The 20,831-nt window shown below is 39.0% G+C and overlaps 1 protein-coding gene across 25 annotated transcripts in view; it reads right to left on the bottom strand.

The window, feature by feature from the left end:
- LOC136333521 (protocadherin gamma-C4) overlaps positions 1–20,831 on the bottom strand; it is a 172,513-nt gene that overhangs the window by 27,884 nt on the left and 123,798 nt on the right. Inside the window, exon 1 of one of the 25 annotated variants that reach the window (XM_066272757.1) lies at positions 2,391–4,984. The exons of 23 other annotated variants lie outside the window; for them this stretch is intronic. In XM_066272757.1, coding sequence (XP_066128854.1) covers positions 2,391–4,820 — 2,430 coding nt within the window. In that variant the 5' untranslated portion in view covers positions 4,821–4,984. Of the gene's footprint in view, positions 1–2,390; positions 4,985–20,831 lie in introns of those variants that run through there. One more of the 25 variants, XM_066272784.1, reaches the window with a different exon arrangement.

Here is a 20,831-nt window from a genome sequence, read left to right as displayed (position 1 = left end):
TCTCTTTAGATGACTGAAATATCATCTTATGTCTTCCCTACAATGCTCTTCTAGAGCTATTCTATGTAATATTTTAAGGTTGGGAAATAACATCACAGAATTTTTTAAAGTTTGGCAAGGCCTGTAAGGCTGGACTCTGATTCTGTAAACACCAGAATAACACTTTTGCTTCATAAATATGTTACTTGTCAGACTGGCAAGGTCTAGGGCCGTGGTTTTCAAACTTCTCTGCACATTGGAATTACTATAGAATCTTTAAAAATTACTGATCCTTTTGTCCCACCCCCAGAGATTCTGCTTTGATTGATCTGGGATGTGGCCTGGGCTTCAGAATTTTTTTAAAAAGGTCACTAGGTAATTCTAGTGTGCAACCAAGTTTGAGAACACTGTATTAGGGAGAGTGCCAGTTGTTTTCCGGTGTGGCTGGAAGAGTAGCAGCTGCTTCTCTCCATCTTTCATCTTTCCTCAGCCTTTCCATATATGCCTCTACTTTGTCATCTTTGGCTAGCTCTAGATTTGCCCATTTCCAAGGTGTGTTTAAGATTTGGGATGAGCTGACCTGTGGTGGCACAGTGGATAAAACATCAACCTGGAATGCTGAAGTTGCAGGTTCAAAACCCTGGGCTTGCCTGATCAAGGCACATATGGGAGTTGATGCTTCCTCCCCTCTCCCCTTCTTCCTCTCACTACTATCTAAAATAAGAAATAAGATCTTTAAAAGAAAGATTTGGGGTGGGTAAAGAACTAATAAAAATAATAATAGTAATAGCTAAAAATATTTTTTAAACTTACGATATACCAGGCGGTGTGCATTCATTATATCGTGCATTAACCTTATAAAACTGTTATTTCCTCTTTGCATATGAGAAACAGGCTTAGAAAGATTAACTTGACCAAGGACTCCAAGTTGGTAAGTGGTAGAGCAGCTTTAGGCGACCCCTGTGTTTTGGTCGTTCGACCCCCACCGGGGTCATGACCCACAGGTTGAGAACCGCTGTGGTAGAGCCTCACTTGTCTAACTGCCAAATCCAAGATTGACAGCAATTATATACACTTATTAGTAACAAATTTGGCTCTCTCTTCCACTGGAAGTGTGTGGCAGTTTCACTCTAAGACAGAGGCCTTGCAGTCATCTACACACCATCCTGAATAAATGGAAGCTTTACCTTTCTCAGGATATGAATTTACCTACCTTTCACATTATCTGTATATCTAGGAAAAATAATGCTGGAAGAAATTACATGGCGGGGGTGGGGACCTTTCATTTTGTACTCTATGTTGTTTTGGATTATCTGGATTTCTTTTCAAAGTAAATAACTTACTTTTACTTTAATAATTAATGGTGGTTATCCTTGGACTTAGGGGTTATAGTTCATTTTAATTTTTCTTTAAAAATTTCTCTATTTTCCAAATTTTTTATAAGGCACATAGATTACTACTAAACATAAAAATAGTTTATATGGCTCTGGCCGTAGAGCATCGGCCTGGAGTGCGGGTGACCTGGGTTCAATTCCCGGCCAGGGCACATAGGAGAAGCGCCCATTTGCTTCTCCACCCCTCCCCCCTCCTTCCTCTCTGTCTCTCTCTTCCCCTCCCGCAGCCGAGGCTCCATTGGAGCAAAGATGGCCCGGGCGCTGGGGATGGCTCCTTGGCCTCTGCCCCAGGCGCTAGAGTGGCTCTGGTCGCGGCAGAGCGTTGCCCCTGGTGGGCGTGCCGGGTGGATCCCGGTCAAGCGCATGCGGGAGTCTGTCTGACTGTCTCTCCCCATTTCCAGCTTCAGAAAAATACAAAAAAAAATAGTTTATATGTAATGTGCATCTCATATCTGCTAGTGTGCTTGAAATAAAATTTAGAGGATTTTATTTCTTTCATAGAAAATTGTCTAAGATTGAGGTACAGGATTTGTGTAGGCAAAGGAAAATGATCAGCAAACCATTAATTTTAATGCAAATGTGGCAATCACTTGAAAGATTGATGAAAGAGGTAGTTTTTTTATTCTTAGTAGCTGCCACTTGTTAGAGGTACACAGTAGCTTGTTTCCAGTGCAAATGACACCAAGCTAAACTCTGAATGATGAGATCTTGGTTATAGTTAAACAGCCCCTTAGCAAGATTGTTTAGTTGTTATGTCAAGCAAGTGCTGAGTGTGTGAATTGGGTCCACAGATGAGTCAATTAACTCCACACTGTGAGGGACCACAAACCACACTCTGGCCAGGCCATCCCCTTTGCGAAGGCACAACGTCTAAGTTAAGAAGGGGCAACTGAAAATGTGAATGCATCGTTAGGAAAATATCTTCAACACTAAAAAAGTGGCTCCATACCTTCCTGAGCACAGTGCAGGAATCAAAAAGCATTAGTAATCATTCCAGAATGACTTGCTAACCCTTACCTGTCCCGGAGGGGAGCTCTCTGCACCCAACACCTGCCTATAGAACATTGGATCGCAGCTCCGCAGCGTGTTCTGGCGGCTGGCCAGAGGGCTAGCGGCCCCAGGTTTCTTCAGCAGCGGGTCGCCACGGCACGAGTCAGTGGTGAGATACACCTGGTGGTAAAGGTGCGGAGCCGCTAGGCCTCCCCGCACGGCGTCAGCGTGCAGAGAGCGCCCTGGCGTTCGGTACAGGGAGCTCACAGGGGCTCTGTATAAGTCCCTGGACTGTTTCCACTTGTAAACTTTGAATATAATCACTCCCAGTACTGTGATTGCGAACCCCACAGAGACGAGGATTAGAGAGAGTAGTAGATAAAAGGTGAGGTTTTTATTCTGCTCCCCAGGGGCAGAGCTGGAGGGGAACTCAGCCCGGGCTTCTGGAGATTCCTCGGTTACTGACACAGTCACGGTGGCGGTGGTGGACAGTGACGGCTCTCCATTGTCTCTGATCAAGACCGTGAGAATTTGCCTCGGCGAATCTGTGTCCTGAACTGGACGGGCAGTGCTGACTTGACCCGTGTGAAGCCCCACAGCAAAAAGGCTCTGGTTGGGGGCTCCCAAAAGGCTGTAGGAGAGCCAGGCATTGATCCCTGCATCCGGGTCCCAGCCCACCACCCGCGTGACCACGTGGCCGGCAGCTGTACCTCGGGGCAGCATCTCCACCGGGCTCCGGCCAGGCCGGGGGTATAGAACCTGGGGGGCGTTGTCATTGCGGTCAGTGACAAATATGTTCACACTGATGTTGGTGGTGAGGACCGGAGTGCCCCCGTCGCGGATATGAGCTGTTAATTCGAACTCCCGCTGATCCTCATAGTCCAAGGGTACTAAGGATGACACGACCCCACTGTTACGATTTATCGTGAAATAGCGACCCACTAGCCCAGCTTCAGCTCCCTGCTCCAAGAGAAAAAAGGAAAGGCGAGCGTTCTGCGGGGCATCCGGGTCCCAGACACTTAGATTTAGTATTGGAACCCCGGGAAGGTTATTTTCCTCCACGTAAACGTTGTAGGAAGATTGAGAAGATTGTGGAGGGTTGTCGTTGATATCGGACACTTGCACCCGCACCGTTGTAAAGGCTGAGAGGGAGGGGGCTCCAGCATCTCGAGCAGTGATGCTGAGGTTATATTCTGGGACAGTCTCCCGATCCAGGCCTGCGCTGGTTTTCAGAGTAAAGTAATTCTTGAGGGAAGAAGTAAGGCTGAAGGGGAGACCTGGTGGAATATCGCAAGTCACCAGCCCATTCTCCCCAGCATCCAGATCAGTCACACTGAGCAAAGCAATGACAGTTCCCAGAGGGGCATCCTCAGGGACTGGGCTGTACACGGAAGTGATTGTGATCTCCGGGGCATTGTCATTCACGTCCACAACCTCTACCAAGACTTTGCAATGTGCTCCTTCGGGATTGGCACCCTTGTCTTTGGCCTGTATGTAAATCTCGTGGAGTTTCGTGTCTTCGAAATCCAGTAGACCCTTGATTGTCAGCACCCCAGTGACAAGATCTAAGGAGAATAGTTCCCTCACCCCAGCGCGGTTGTGGCTGCCAAAGGAATAAATGATTTCACCGTTGGGGCCTTCATCCAGATCTGTCGCACGCACCTGGACCACACGAGTGCCAGGGGGTGCATCCTCCAGGACGCGCGCCCGATACAAGGACTGGTTGAAGGCGGGCGCATTGTCATTCGCGTCCAGCACGGTGATGCGAATGGGAAGGATGGCGGAGCGAGCCGGGACTCCTCCGTCCAACGCTGTTAGAACAAGCTGGATACTCGGCTCTCGCTCTCGGTCCAGGGCGCGCTCCAGCACCAGCTCCGCGTACTTAGTGCTGTCCTCCCGAGTCTGCACTCGAAGCGCAAAGTACTCATTTCGGTTCAGCTCGTAGGTTTGTAAAGAGTTGCTTCCCACATCGGGGTCGTGCGCGCTCTCCAGCGGAAAGCGCGTGCCCGGCGCCACGGCCTCGCTAATCTCCAATTTCATCTCCCGGGTAGGGAAAACGGGATTGTTGTCGTTGATGTCCTGAATAACCACTTCCGCACTGAACAGTTCAAGTGGATTCTCCACCACCAACTCCAGAGTTACGGTGCAGGAGAGCAGTGTCCCACAGAGCTCCTCTCGATCCAAGCGGTCATTCACGAACATCTCTCCGGTCTCCCGGTTCACCTCAAAGAATCTTTGGCTAGCTCCGGACACCACACGGAGCCTGCGGGCTGACAGGCTGCCGAGATCCATGCCAAGGTCCGTGACCACGTTGCCCACCGCGAAACCCTTCTCTCTTTCCTCCAGGATCTCATAGCTAATGACGGCGGAAGCCTTGTGCAAGGCTCCAAGCAGAAGCAAAACTCCCACCACTCTCCCGGTGCTTACCAGTCCGCTCCTCCAGGCCTCTGGGACCATCTCACTCAAAGGCAGTTCCTCTTAGCGGGGTCCAGATCGTCCCGGCGTTTTCGCTGAGAAACTTTCAGCGGGTTAGCGCTTGGGCGCTGGGCTCCGAGTCGGACATGGCTTTCTGGATGCCGTTGATTTGCTCGCCGGCTGTTCAGTCTCTGCCTCATCCCGGGGCGCCGAGAGGGGACGGGCCCGGGCCAGATCTCCAGCGTCTTCATTGGCCGACAGCGGCACGCAGAGTCCCAGCCAATAACTGCATGAAGAATGCGCTAGCGCCCGGCTCTGTGAGCGGGACAGGCGCTTAGCGCCAGGAACTTCACTTTCCTTTGGCTTCCTTCCAGAGTTACCGCCGAGGCGCCTCGGCAGTCTCTGTATATCGGAAACCTACCTTAGCCTGGAAGGCCAACTGCAGGGTGATGAAGCTGGCGGTTCTGCAAGTCTTCAAGCCAAACCGAACCTATTAAACGTTTTAATGGCTGTCTTTAATTGTAGGAAGGGGGAATCAAATCAAACCGAAAACGATACAACGCTGTCTGGAAAAACATCAACAAATTTGGTTTGTTGGAGGATTGGGTAAAACTTACTTAGCCGGACTTGAAAGGAGTAATTTAGCATTTCTGTGGAGATGTTAGTACCGGTAGTGGCAGTTTTATCTTTTACCAAATGAGACTGTAGAATTCCCTGTCACTTCCTCAGTAAAGCAAACCAACAGGACCTACTTACTATCCGTTTGTTTTAACTTTGTTTTATGAAAATTTAAAATTTGATGGGCAGACTTCTTTTAAAACTGGATATTGTTTAACTCCCATTTCCTAAGAACCAGGGAGCAACGTGCAATTTCCTACTGTCTTTCCCAATGAGCATAATCTGAATCATAAAGCACAATCTCAAACGTTTCCTTTGACCTGATCAATGTGTTTCTCAAGATCTTGCATTCATATGCCAGAAAGAAAAGTAGCATTACTAATTAAGGATAGCACCTTCTCTCAAAAGGGGGGGGGCAGGCTTATTTACTACTTGAGACCTTTATAAAATGATTGAGATATGGCTGCAAAGCTCCCTAAAGTCTTTAGAGAAATACAAAGCCTTTACCCACAAAATAAAGAGCCTCCAGTTTCCTGGGCTTAAGATTGTAGTTATTAAACAAACATAATAGCAATGATTAGGATAATGAATAAGAGAGTCAGGTATGAAATAAGTCAGAGCTGAATTGCACATCCTTGGACATGAGACTATTATCTAAGGGTTCCTGGGTTCCTATCTATTAAATGAATAAGGCAGGTAAAATGTCTGGCACAGAATAAGGTTCAATTAATGATGGACATCACCCCATTAGAGATAAAGTTCTACAGCCTCACATACTATTTCCGTATAACTGTCTTGGATATTACTTTGTATAGAGTTCTCTCTGAAATGTAACTGAACCCAGAGGCAGGGAGGTAAGCAGACAGGTTAGATAGGTAGATAGAAAATAAGTTTAAATAAGTATTTATTGAAGAGATGAAAAGCCATATTTGATCTATTTCTCCATCTTCTCAATACTTTATTTTTAAAAAAATTTTAATTATGTATGAATTTATTTATTTATTTTAGAGAGGAGAGAGAGAGAGAGAGAGAAGGGGGAGGAAAAGAAAGCATCAACTCCCATATGTGCCTTGATCAGGCAAGCCCAGGGCTTTGAACCAGCGACCTCAGTGTTCCAGATCGATACTTTATCCACTGCACCACCACAGGTCAGGCAATGCTTTATTTTAAACATTCTTATTTATTGATTTTAGCTAGAGAGGAAGGAAGAGAGAGAAAGAGAGAGAGGAACATCAATATGTTCCTGTATGTGCTTTAACTGGGAATCTAACCGGCAACCTCTGTGCTTCCTGACGATGCTCTAACCAACTGAGCTCTCCAGCTAGGGCTCTACATCCTTAATACTTTAATTCATCTCTTAAAAAAAACCCGTTTTATTTTTTATTTAAAAAAATTTATCGATTGATTCTTGTATGTACCTTGACCGGGGACAGAACCTGCAACCTTGATGTACCAGGACAATGCCTTATTCACCTGAGCTACCGGCTAGGGCAAAACCCCCATTTTAAATACAAAAGTTTGACAATTAGCTAGACCACAAGAAGGCTGAGGCATTAAAAGATAAAATGTATTCTATGGAATATATTCAGAATTTAGAATATAGCTCAATTGCTTGCTACTCAAAGTGTGAGCTGAGGGTCGATGGCATAGGCATTACCTGGGAGTGTGTTAAAAATGCAGAAATGCCCCACTTCAGACCTGCAGAACTATAATGTGAATTTAACAAAATACCTGGGTAATTTGAATACAATTAAAGTTTGAGAAGCACTGATCGAGTGGGCTATTCAGATATAAACTGATTTAGCAATCATTTTTTCCATTCACTATCACCTGACAATATGTCTTTTCAAAACTAGCTTTTAAAAGTTAAAGTCATTTTCCCATTCATAAGGCTCACAGTTTTCCTAATACCTCTTCATAAGCCAGTAGGACCCTTTTGGATCTACTCTTCACAGTAACCAAAATGATCTTAACATTGCAATTGGATTCTTGTTTAAAAATTAGTATGAGTTTCAAGATGGTGACAGCAGAGTATTAACCCAAATACAGGGCCCTTCTAAGAATGGAGGCCAGTGTGACTGCACAGGTCACATCCCTGTGATGCTGGCTTTGAATAGCACAGAGGAAGCACTCCATAGATATTACCGAATATTATTTTTTATTATTAGGTGATTATCTAATATTTATTTCCAGAGGGTCAGTACTATCAGAAAAGCCTAATCATGATACTGTTAAATTACTTCATTCAAGGAAAAAATATATATATTTCTTCCTTAAAACTTTAAATATCATCTAGTGATCTCTCAATTAACCTAATTTGCCTATTTGAGGAATATCCTAAGGTCAAATTAAAGGATCATTTGAAGAGAAATGGCAAAAAAAACCCAGATAACCAATAGATCAATCAAACATGTATCACACTTTAGACAGGGGAGAGATTCAAGGATTTGATGAAGAAGTTGAATGGTTTAGCCTTAATATTTATCTGAAGTTTATTTGGGCAAAAAAAATATTTTTCATACTTGGATTTTAAAACATGATCTATGAATTTTAAGAATAAGTTTTTTAAAGGCCTCTCCCATTCTATCTACCCTTAGAAAAAGAAGAAATTATCTCATCAAAATATCTTAGAACTACAACCCATGATTTTAGAGATCAAAAGTTTAAGAAAAAGAGATGTTTGCTTCTTCTCCCATTTGTTATTCTCTTCTAGTCTTGATGACATTCGTAGTCTTTTATTGCTTATTATATTGCAAAGCTTAAATATGCCAGAAAACTGCCGCAAATGACTACTAAATTTGTTCACATGAACATGTGAACAAATCAGGAGAAACAATGTCTCTCCTGAGACATAATTTCTCCTTAGAAAGATAGAATTTGTTCAATTTTTCCCCAGCATGCTGTTATTATGTTGTTATTTAAATTACAGTATTATCAGGTCACACCAAATGGGTAGTTTTGAATGGCTGAACTGTTTATTTTCTTTTTCCAAGTTAAGTACTTCACTTCAACATATGATAACTTTAAGTGGGAAAGAAGTGTGGCATTCTGCTCATTAAAACCTTCTGGCACCTGACCTGTGGTGGTGTAGTGGATAAAGCGTCGACCTGGAAATGCTGAGGTCGCCGGTTCAAAACCCTGGGCTTGCCTGGTCAAGGCACATATGGGAGTTGATGCTTCCAGATCCTCCCCCCCTTCTCTCTCTGTCTCTCCTCTCTTTCTCTCTGTCTCTCCCTCTCCTCTCTAAAATGAATAAATAAAAAAATTAAAAAAAAAAACCTTCTGGCAATGTAGAAGTTTGGTATATGATAAAGATGCTATTTCAAATCACTGGGGCAAAGAAGTTTTTATTTATTTGTTCTGTTGTTTTTTGTTTGTTTGTTTAAGTCAGAGGAAGGGAGATAGTAAGACAGACTCCCACATGCACCCCAGCCGGATCCATCAGGCAACCCCCTTCTGGGGCCAATGCAATCAACCAAGCTATCCTCAGTGCCCCAGGCCATGCTGGAACCAATCAAACAACTGGCTGTGAGGGGGGAAGAAAGACAGAAGGGGAGATGGAGGGGAAGAAAAACAGATGGTCACTTCTTATGTGTGCCCTGACCAGGAATCGAACCCAGGACATCTGCATGCCAATGCTCTATCTATCCACTGTGCCAAGTGGCCAGTGCCAAGCTGAAGTTTTTAATAAATGGTATTGAGACAGTTAGATAGCCACTTAGAAAAGGTAAAATTAGTTTTATATCTCAACACATACAAGAATCAAGTCTATATAGATCAGGGATTTAAAAGTAAAAACAAAAGAACCATACAAGACCTAGAAAAAAAATTGATGAATTTTTTTTATAACTTTAGTGTATAGCAAGGCTTTCTAACCATGACCCCAAACCTAAATACAATACAAAAAAAGTCTTATTCATTTGATTACATAAAAATAAATGGGGGAAAGGGTTTCCTTCAAAAAATACCATAAATGGCCTTGGCTGGTTGGCTCAGCGGTAGAGCGTCGGCCTGGCGTGCGGGGGACCCGGGTTCGATTCCCGGCCAGGGCACATAGGAGAAGCGCCCATTTGCTTCTCCACCCCTCCCCCTCTGCTTCCTCTCTGTCTCTCTCTTCCCCTCCCGCAGCCAAGGCTCCACTGGAGCAAAGATGGCCCGGGCGCTGGGGATGGCTCCTTGGCCTCTGCCCCAGGCGCCAGAGTGGCTCTGGTCGCGGCAGAGCGACGCCCCGGAGGGGCAGAGCATCGCCCCCTGGTGGGCAGAGCATCGCCCCTGGTGGGCGTGCCGGGTGGATCCCGGTCAAGCGCATGCGGGAGTCTGTCTGACTGTCTCTCCCCGTTTCCAGCTTCAGAAAAATACAAAAAAAAAAATTAAAAAAAATATCATAAACAAAGTGAAAGGTAAATGAAATGCAAAAAAGGAGAAATATTTACAATTTGTATCTTGAGCAAAGAGCTAGTAGCTCTAAATACTGTATATAAATAATTTAAATTTTTTAAGGATAAAACACTTAAGAATCTAATAGAAAAAGTACATCGTGCACGAACAATATATATATTTTTATTCAATGAGAGTAGGGGAGGCAGAAAGACAGACTCCTGCATGTGCCCTGCCTGGGATCAACCCAGCAAGCCCACTAGGGGTAATGCTCTGCTCATCTGGGGCGTTACTCTGTTGCTCAGCAACCAAGCTTTTCTCTGTACCTAAGGTGAAGGCCATGGAGCCATCCTCAGCACCCAGCACCAACTCACTCCAATCAAATCATGACTGCAGGAAGGGAAGAGAGAAAGTGAAAGAGAGAGAGAGAGAGAAAGTAGGAGGGGGGGGTAGAGAAGTAGATGGGTGTTTCTCCTGTGTTTCCTGACCGGAAATTGAACCAGGGCATCCACATACCAGGCCAACACTACCACTGAGCCAACTGCCTAGGGCCAAACAATTTTTAAAAAGAGATAAACTGGCTCTTAAACATATGAAAAGGTGTTTAACTTTAATCATAGGAGAGAAATTCTAATTAAAACTTTTATAGAGTTTTTTCACTAATCAGATTGACAAAAATGTAAAAGCTTGACAACATACTCTGCAGATGAGAATTTGGAAAATTAGCATTCTTATTGGTAGGAATGCAAATTGGTACAACCTATATGGAGAGAAATAATTATATTTGAAAAAATTACATATGCATTTAGCCTATGACCTAACAATCACAGTTTTAGGAATTTATCCTAACTACATACCATAAAAATTATAAAAATACATATATACCGGGTTATTCATTACAGAATGATTTGTAATTGCAAAAAAATTGAAAACTACTTAAATGACAAACTATAGATTGTTTCAATAGACTGTGATATATATACATACAATGGAGTTTTATAAAGCTACATATTTAAAAAACAACAAAGATCTCTATAAATTAATTATAGAAGATTTTCAGGATTTTTAGAATTAATTTTAATTTATTACATTAACATGGATTCAAGTGTCCCATTCAATATAACACCCTCACCTCCCATTACACCCCCATTGTCCCCTCTCCCTAACCCTCTTCCCCACTTCCCTCTGGGATTTGCTGTCCTGTTATCTGTATCTGTGTGTTATGTATATATAATTTTACTAATTCCTTCACTTTCTCTGATCCTGTCCCCTCATCTTCCTTCCCTCTGACAGCTGTCCCTCTGCTCCCTGTGACCCTGCCTCTGCCTCTATTCCATTCTTCAGTTCACCTTGTTCATTAGATTCCACACATAAGGGAGATCATATAATATTTTTCTTTCAGGATATATTGTTAGTGTAAAAAGAAAAGTAAAAAAATTTGCTTTTGTCCATGTGGAACTAGCTATACTACTGTAAATAACTGAAGATTGAAAAAATATGTGAAAAATGCTTTTAGACATTGGCTCAAAAGAAGTGCAAAACTGAGCATATGGAAGCAAATGCAATGAGTCCTAGGATTGCTGGTTTGTTGTGGGGTTTTTTGCCTGGAGGCAATTTTTAGACAATGGGGCAGGAAAGGGGGAAATCAAGAATAACATAATGGCTTTGCTGAGTTGAGGAGCAGAAATGAGAATTAGGGGAGACTAAAGCAGCCAGGATTTGTGAGACAGAACACCAGAGAGAATGGAGCTAAACAAAAAACTCCAGAAATTTGGAAAAGGATTCCCTTGAGGCTTTGGCTGAATAATTATCTGAGCACACATAGACTGACATTCTTTTGAAACTAGCCAAAGAACAACTGTCAAGGGAGTTATTAGCTTAAAAATTCCTGGAGTTCACACACAGATGGGAAATATTTGAATTCCATTCAGCCAGAATACAGAGACCCTGTTGAACATTCAGAGAAAAAAAATAAAGTCACAATTTAGCAATAAGTCTAAATTAGCTCAAGGCAAAAGCTTCTAAAGACCTGCCCTAACAAAGCTTAAAACCAAGTCTTAAAAAATCAACCTGATTAAAACTGTGTCAGCACAATAAATTTAAAAAAAATGATCAACCTGGTCTGACCGGGTGGTGGCACAGTGATTAGAGCATCGGCCTAGAATTCAGAGGGCCCAGGTTCAAAACCCTGAGGTCACTGGCTTGAGCATGGGCTCATCCAGCTTGAGTGTGGGGTCACCAGCTTGAATGTGGAGTCACTGGCTTGAGTGTGGGATCACAGACATGACGCCAGAGGTTGCTGGCTTGAGCAAGGGGTCCACTGGCTCAGCTGGAGCCTTCCAGTCAAAGTACATATGAGAAAGCAATCAACAAACAACTAAGATGCCTCAGTGAAGAATTGATGCTTCTTATCTCTCTTCCTTCCTGTTTGTCCCCATCTTTCTCTCTCTCTGTCTGTCTCTCTTACAAAAAAGAAAAAGATCAACTTGATCTGCAAATAACTTGAAAACGTTTAATACTTCTTAGAGAAAAACAACAAATTCCAAACATTTAATAATGTAACATTTACAATGTCTGCCATCCAATAAAAACATAAACAGATATGCAAATAAGCAGAAAATTGTGACCTAAAATCAGGAAGAAAATCAGCACTAGAAGTTACAGAGGTGATGAAATTAGCAGACAACAACTTTAAAATGGCCGTTGTAAATGTACTCAAGGATTTAAAGGAAAACATGATGATAATCAGAGAAATAGAGGGAAATGAAAGAATGAAATTAAACTTCTAGAGGTGGACAATAAGTGAAATAAAAACTTTACTGATAGGATTAGCAATAGAGCAGACACTGAGAAAGAAAATATCACTGAACTTTCAGACATAGCAACAGAGACTATCCAAACTGAAATACCTTTTTAAAAAATTAACAGAGATTTAGCAACCTGTGGGAAAATATCAAGTGGTCTAACATAAGTGAAACTGAAGTTCCATAATTGTATGTTAGTGTGATAAATAATACTTTAATAAACATAGACCAAAACTTTCTAAAATTAAAGAAAATTTATAGACCTACAGATCAAGAAGCTCAGTAAATCCCAAATAGGATAAAAATAAAGAAAAACACACCAAGTTTCATCACAATCAAATTTCTGAAAGCCATTGATAAAGAGAAATTTTAGAAGCAGCTAGAAGAAAAGAAACATTAAATATGAGGGAACAAAGATAAGAAAGATTATAGACTTCTAATCAGAAACAATGCAAGATAGAAAAGACAGAAAAACAATATCTTTAAAGTGCTTAAAGATAAAAAAATTATCATCCTAGAATTTTATAGCCAGCAAAAGTATCTCTCAAAAATGAGGGTGAAATAAAGATTTTTTTCAGACAAACAAAACAAAGAAATTTTGCAGCCAGCAGATTTGAGCATGTAATATTGCAAGAAACATTAAAAGTTCTTTAGTCTGAAGAAAAAATACATCAGATGGAAAGTTGGATCTATGAAAAGAAATTAGAGGCAGAAATGATAAAAATGAAGGTGACATATTAAAAACCTTTCTTCTCACATTTTAATTTTTTAAAAGGATAATTGATTAAAGCAAACATAACATATTGCAGGGCTTAAAATATATTCAGAAGTAAAATATGTGACAACAATAACACAAGAAACAGAGAAAGGAAATAGAAGTATATCGTTAAAGAGTACTTCATTATATAAGAAGTGTTATACCTGTGTGAATGATATTTACGGTGATATGTTAAAAGTGCATAGTGTAAACCCTAGAGCAACTACGTAAAGATTGAAGAGGATATCTAATAAACTAATATCAGAGGCAAATGCAGTATTAAACAATACTTGATTTTAAATCAGACAGGAAAAGATGAAATTAAAAAAACCCTGATAGACCCTAATCAGGCAGTGGCATAGTGAATAGACTATTGGCCTGGGATGCAGAGGACCCAAGTTTGAAGCCCTGAGGTTGCTGGCTTGAATGCAGGCTCACCAGCTTGAGTGCAGGGTTCCTGGCTTGAGCGTGTAATCATAGACATGACCCCATGGCTTGAGCCCAAAGGTTGCTGGCTTGAAGCCCAAAGTTGCTGGCTTGAGCCCAAAGGTCACTGGCTTGAAGCCCAAAGTCGCTGGCTTGAGCAAGGGGTCACTGGCTCAGCTGATCAAGGTACGTATGAGAAAGCAATTAATGAACAACTAAGGTGTCACAACGATGAGTTGATGCTGCTCATCTCCCTTCTTGTCTCTCTCTTTCAAAACAGAACAAAACAAAACAAAACAACAACAATAAAAAAACTGATAAAATACAAAGAAAATAAAGAGCAAGATGGTGAACATAATCCTATTACTATTACATTAAATGTGAGTGGTCTGAACATTCCAACTAAAAGTAAGAGATGAATAAAAAGCAAGACCCAACTTTATCCTGTCTACAGAAAATTTATTTTATATATAAATAAAGGAAAAATATATGTCATACAAATACTAATTATATGAAAGCTTAGTGGCTCTATTACTATCAGAAGAAAGTGGACCTTCACACAAATTATATTAGCAGAGAAAAAGAGAGATACTTCAAAATGACTTGATACAATTTACCAAGTATCAAGAAGATTTAATCATCTTAAATGCCTATTTATCCAAAGAAAATTACCAGGAACAAAGAGGGACATTATGCAGTGATAAAAGGGTTGATCCACTAGAAAGACATAGCCATCTTAAATACGTATATACCAAACAACAGAACTTCAAAACACAAGAAACAAAAACTGATATAACTGGAAGGTAAAACAGACAAATCTTCCATTATAGTTAGAGACCTCAACAATTTGAAAATAATTGACAGACTACTAAAAAGTGTATAGAGGAAGTGAACAATAATTGATAAAACTTTTTCCCAACAATTGATAGAATTACTAACAAGAATATAGAAATGAGCAACACCATTAATTAATAGGCTCTAATTAACATTTATAGAGCATTCTACCCAACAACAGAATATATTCTGATCACATCCAGGGTCAAAAAACAAAGCTCAAAAAATTAAAAGAAGGTAAATTACACAAAATATATGCCTTCACCATCCTGGAATTAAAATAAAAATCAGAAAGATAACAGGAAAATCTCTAAACAATTGAGAATAAAACAAAAACAGTTCTAAATAATCCATGGCTCAAAGAATAAGTCCCAAAGGAAATTTAAAAATGCACTGAATTGAATGAAAGTGAAAATACAACACATCAAAATTTATGGAATACAACTAAAGCAGTCTTAAGAGGTAAGTGTATAGCACTAATGGTAAGAGGAAAGGTCTCAAATGAATAAACTATGATCCACCTCAAGAAACTAAAAGAAGAGAAAATAAACACAAAGCAAGCAGAAGCAAAGAAATAATAATACAAGTGCAGAAACCAGTGAAATTGAGCTCCTTTAAGAGAAATTAAAATGGACAACAGTGAGGTGATTGCTAGGGGGTGGGGGGAATGTTGAGGTGGGTATAGGTAGTATAAATGGTGATGGACAAAGACTTGACTTGGGGAATAAACACATAATATGGTATACAGAGATGTGTTGTAGAAGCAGGCACCTAAAGCCTGTATAATTATGTTAACCAGTGTCATCCCAATAATTAAATTTAAAAATAAAAAAAAAATAAAACATATGTTCATACAAAGACTTGTAGCAAACATTCATAGCAATGTTTTTCATAATAGCCCCAGACTGGAATCAGCCCACATGTTGATCAATGGAGGAAGAGATAAAATATGGTAGAAGGATGAAAATAATAAAAATGAGAGTGGAAATAAATGAAATGAGCAAATAATAGAGAAAAGTCATAAAACAAAAAAGCTGTTACTCTAATAAAATGAGACAAATAAATTATAGGAAAAGTAAACTACAGACCAATATCCTTCATAAACATACGTGCAAAAACATTTTATATAATATTAGCATACAGAATCCAGCAATATAGAAAAGACTAGAATATGATGACAAAGTTTAATATATTCTAAAAGTGAAAAGTTGATCAAACATCTAAAACTTAATCTGTTTAATTTGCTATATTAACAAGTAAAATGGAAAGGTTATGTGGTCATTTCAATAGATGCAAAAAAGTATTTGACAAAATTTAACACTCATTCATGATAAAAACTCTCAACAAACTTGAAATAAATGTAGCTTCCTCAATCTGCTAAATTATATCTATAGAAACTTAATGGTGGAAGACTAAAAGGTTTTCCTCAAAAAAGACTAGAAGCAAACCATTTCTATTTGATTTTGCTTTGAAAACTGTAACCAGTACAATAGGGCAAGTAAAAGAAAGAAAAGGCCTGACCTGTGGTGGTGCAGTGGGTAAAGCATTGACCTGGAACACCAAGGTGGCCAGTTCAAAACCCGGGCTTGCCTGGTTAAGGCACATATGGGAGCTGATGCTTCCTCCTCCTTCCCCTTCTCTCTCTCTCTCTCTCTCTTTCTCTCTCTGCCCTCTCTAAAATGAATAAAAATAAAATCTTGAAAGAGAAAAAAAACCCCAATCTTAAAAAAAAAGAAAAAAGAAAGAAAGAAAAGGCATATAGATTGGAAAGAAATAAATAAAAGTCTTTATTTATTTGCATAAAACATGTTTGTGTATGTAGAGAATCCTAAAAATCCTACAAAAAAATTCAACAAAAGCCCTATTAATACTCATAAGTCAATTTATTAAGGGCCCAGGATAGAAGATCAATCTAAAAAAATCAATTTTATTGTTATATACTTGCAATGGTCAATTAGAAAATGAAAAATTTTAAATACCATTCAGAATAGTAAAAAACATTAAATAATAAGCAGTGAATTTCTTAAAACATACAGAAAATCTGCAGCCTGAAAAATACAAACATTGCTTAGAGAAATTAAAGATTACTTAACTAAATGAAGAGATAAATCATATTCATGGATCAAAAAATTCAATAATATCATTAATTTTTCCCATATTGAAGTTATAGATTCAATGCAACTCAAATCAATATCCATGTCTTTTTTGTTCATAAAGTGACACCATGATACTAAAATTTGTATGCAAATTAAAGGATCTAGAATAGTAAAAACAATTTTGGAAAAGGAAAACAGAGTTGGAGAACTAATCCTACCTGATTTCAAGACATTACTACAATGCTTTACATATATATATGCCATATATATATATATATGTATTAGAACTGAGATTGCAGAAAAAGATACATATATATGGTCAAATGAATTTTGAGTTGCCAAGATTACTTAATAGGGAAGGATAATATTAGCAAATTTTCCCAAAGGCACAGCTTGATATCCCTTTGGAAATATATGAACCTTTATATCGTACACAAGCATCAACTCAAAATGGATCATATACCAAATTATAAATGGTAAAACTATAAAAATTCTAGAAGAAAATATAGGAGAAAATCAGTGAACTTTGCAATAGGCAAAGACTGTTATATGGGACATAAGAAATAAAAACTATACTAGAACAAATGGATAAATTGGGCTCTATTAAAATTACTTCTCTATTAAAATTACTTCTCTATTAAAATTACTTCTCTTTCAAAAGAAAATCAAAAGTCAAGCCAGTCTTTAAGACAAGTCATAATATCCACAAAACATGTATTTGACAAAGAATTCACATCCAGAATATATTTTTTAAAATTCTTATAACTCAATTTTAAGAAGACAAATAACTCAACTAAAGATAAACAAAAGATCTGAACCGACTTCAAGAAAAAGATCTATACATAGCCAGTAAACACACGAAAAGATGTTCAATATCTTTAGTCAACAAGAAAACATAAACTAAAACCCCAACGATATAGCACTACACACCTCCTGGAATGGTTAACATTAAAAAGTTTGACAACAGGAAGCCTTAGGGAGTATGTGGAGCAAATGAAACTCCATACACTGCTGATGGAAATATAAAGTGATTTTACCACATTAAAAAAAGTTTTGCAGCTTCTTAAAAAGCTAAATATATACTTCCCATATTATATGACCCAGCAATCATGCTTTTAGGTATTTATCTAAGAACTAAAAAAAACTATCCCCACAAAAAGACATGTACATAAATATTCATATCACCGTAATTCAGAATAACACCAAACGGAAAAAAAAACAAATATCCACCAAGAGGTGAACAGCTAAACAAATTGAGATATACCTATACAATGCAATACCTCTCAGCAATGAAAAGGAACAAGCTACTAATACACGCAACAATGTGAATGAATTTCAAAAATACGTTGAGCAAAAGAAGGCAACTACAAAAGAACACATGCTGTAGGCTTCCATTTAGATGAAATTCTGGAAGAGCTAACACTAATTTATAGTGACAGGAAGCAGATCAGTAGTTGCCTGGAGCCGGGATGTGGGGAATTGATTGTGAAGGGGCATGAGGGAACTTTTGAAGGTTATAGAAATGTTTTGTATTTTGATTATAGTGATGGTTACACAGGTGCAAACATTTGTCAAAATTCATTGAGCTGTATAATTTCAAAAGGTACATTTTATTACATATAAACTATACTGCAATAAAACTGATTAAAAATTTTTAGAAAGCAAAGTGCAAAAAAGTACCTGCAGGTATTCCTCTCTTTGCATAGTAGTGCAGGACTGTAAAAACAATTATGTCAGCTGAAACTGTAACATGATCTTAGTAATCAATGGGGGGATTATTATTGTTCCATGACTTTTAAAATGTTTTATAAAAACTCTCTTATAGGGAAGTAAAAAATAATAAAGTATTTATTTAGTACATTGTAATCTAAAATATTAGAACCACTGAGAAGTAAATGTTTATTTCTTTTTGAAAACCTTATTAAGGAGAGGGTTTGGCTCTTCTCATCCTATAATTTACAATATGAAACAAGCATTCTTCCTGTGCCTTGGCAAATTGTCATAATCCTGTCTAAGTCTGGATCAACTTCCAACATATCCTTTGAGCTCAGTGGCATGAAACATCTCTGAGAGTTACTTGAATGTGAATTTTTTGCTAGTGTCATTTTGTTTCCAGGACATCTTCATCCTTTTCCTCACTTTCCTTACTCATGTGATTAAGTTCACCTTCACTAAGCTCCTTGGGCTGTATGTCTAGAGACTTGAAGGCAGCAGGTGTCAACATCCCTATTTCCTCTGTAACTCCATACATGTTTAATTCAAATTTGCTGACAGCATTATCACTTGTTTCTTGACTGCTTCCTTCTTTGTTGATCAATGCCCCCTATACATTTTTGTAAAATGTCACATGAGTTTACCACTGGGAGACAAGAAGGCAAATACAACTACATGCTCTGCTGTCTGTGCATGAACTAAGTAACAGTTGCAGACTAACCAAACACTGACAGACCGAATGAAGCCACGTGATTTGGTGCACATCTTTCTTTACAAAGTAAACTATGAACTGAAGAACTAAGAATGAAATTTGTACTTTATGCCATTGCTCGATTAATATACCGTGGTTACTGAAGTTTAAACTGTTTTGGGGGACTGGTATTATTTAAATTGTGGTAAATGAAATTTGTGTATATTGTAACTGTTCAAAGCCAGGAGAGATTGGATAGTATGCTAACTTTTGTGTAAAAAAGAAGAAGAAATAAGAAAATATAAATATATGTGATTATTTTTTGCAAATAGAAACCCAAGAAAGATAAACTGAGAAACTAATGAAATAGATTATCTACAGTGGGTGCTATGAACGAGGCAGAAGAGATAGGGAACAAGTGACAATTTTCTGAGTCTACTTTTTACAAAATCGTTTGACTTTAATTATGTTATTGTTTTACATAGTCAAAAAAGAATACTAATCAACATGCTAGTCAATTTTAGGGTGTTGAAAAACTCATATTTCAAATGAATAACATAACCATACTGCAAGTAACTTTGAACACAATAATACTTCAATTATATACCCTCACTTTAAAGAAAACTGCAAGCCAATCTGGAATTCTGTAAGAATCCTGAATTTTTCTCCTTGGTGTGGGTATAGCAATTCTGAAACTACTTTCTGTATATTTTAGGGCTGAGTAAATATATTCATAATGTTAGGAGTTAGAGTTCTCACTTTTGGAAAAGAAAGTACAAAGATGGAAAGGGGAAAGGCAAGGAAGAAACGGAATTGGAAGTATTAATATGGACCCATGATTTTGAAGGTGTGTGTGTATAGATGTAGATGATATGTGTGTGTTTCCTAACTGTCTGCTGAAAAGGCTTAGAAACAGTGACAGCCCATTAGCAATGTATACACCGACCACCCAGAGCTTAGTTTCTAAATACTATTCCCTACTAAAAGGAAGCAGGGCTTTTTGAATAAATGGCTCATTTCAAGCCTGGAGTAGCAAATGTGTAAGATAATCAATCCTGTAACATCCCACTTCAGAAAGTAAGAAAGTACTCAAGAATATGAGTAACTAACCGGTGGTGGCACAGTGGATAGAACATTGACCTGGGACATTGAGGTACCAGGTTTGAAACCCCGAGGTCACTGGCTTGAGTGTGATTCATCCAGCTTGAGCATGGGTTCACTGGCTTGAATGTAGGCTCATCAACATAATCCCAAAGTCACTGGCTTGAAGCCCAAGGTCACTGGCTTGAAGCCCAACGTTGCTGGCTTGAACCCAATATTGCTGGTTTGAAGCCCAAGGTTGCTGGCTTGAAGCCAAAGGTTGCTGGCTTGAGCAAGGGGTCACAGCTTGGCTTGAACCCTGTGAGTCAAGGCACGTATGAGAAACAATAAACTATTAAAGTGATGCAATGACAAGTTAATTCTTCTTATCTCTTTCCCTTACTACCTCTTTCTCTTTCTCTCTCGATAATAATAACAACAGCAATAATATGGATATAACAAAAAGACACAGGAACCAGCTTAAAGAGATCTCTGCAGGCAAAACAATTTGGGATAAAAATGAATCTAAATCTAAAATAAAAATAAAATATATTTGGAAAAATTGGACATCAAACTAAGTAGTGACAATAATGGAATATAATTCATTGAAAAATCACATGAGCCATAAATGAATAAGTAAAAACTAAGGGAAAGCTC

This window comes from Saccopteryx bilineata, chromosome 4, assembly GCF_036850765.1.
Source record: "Saccopteryx bilineata isolate mSacBil1 chromosome 4, mSacBil1_pri_phased_curated, whole genome shotgun sequence".
NCBI lineage: Eukaryota > Metazoa > Chordata > Mammalia > Chiroptera > Emballonuridae > Saccopteryx > Saccopteryx bilineata.
Note: the sequence above shows the minus strand (reverse complement) of the source record. Positions and strands in the feature narration are given on the sequence as shown.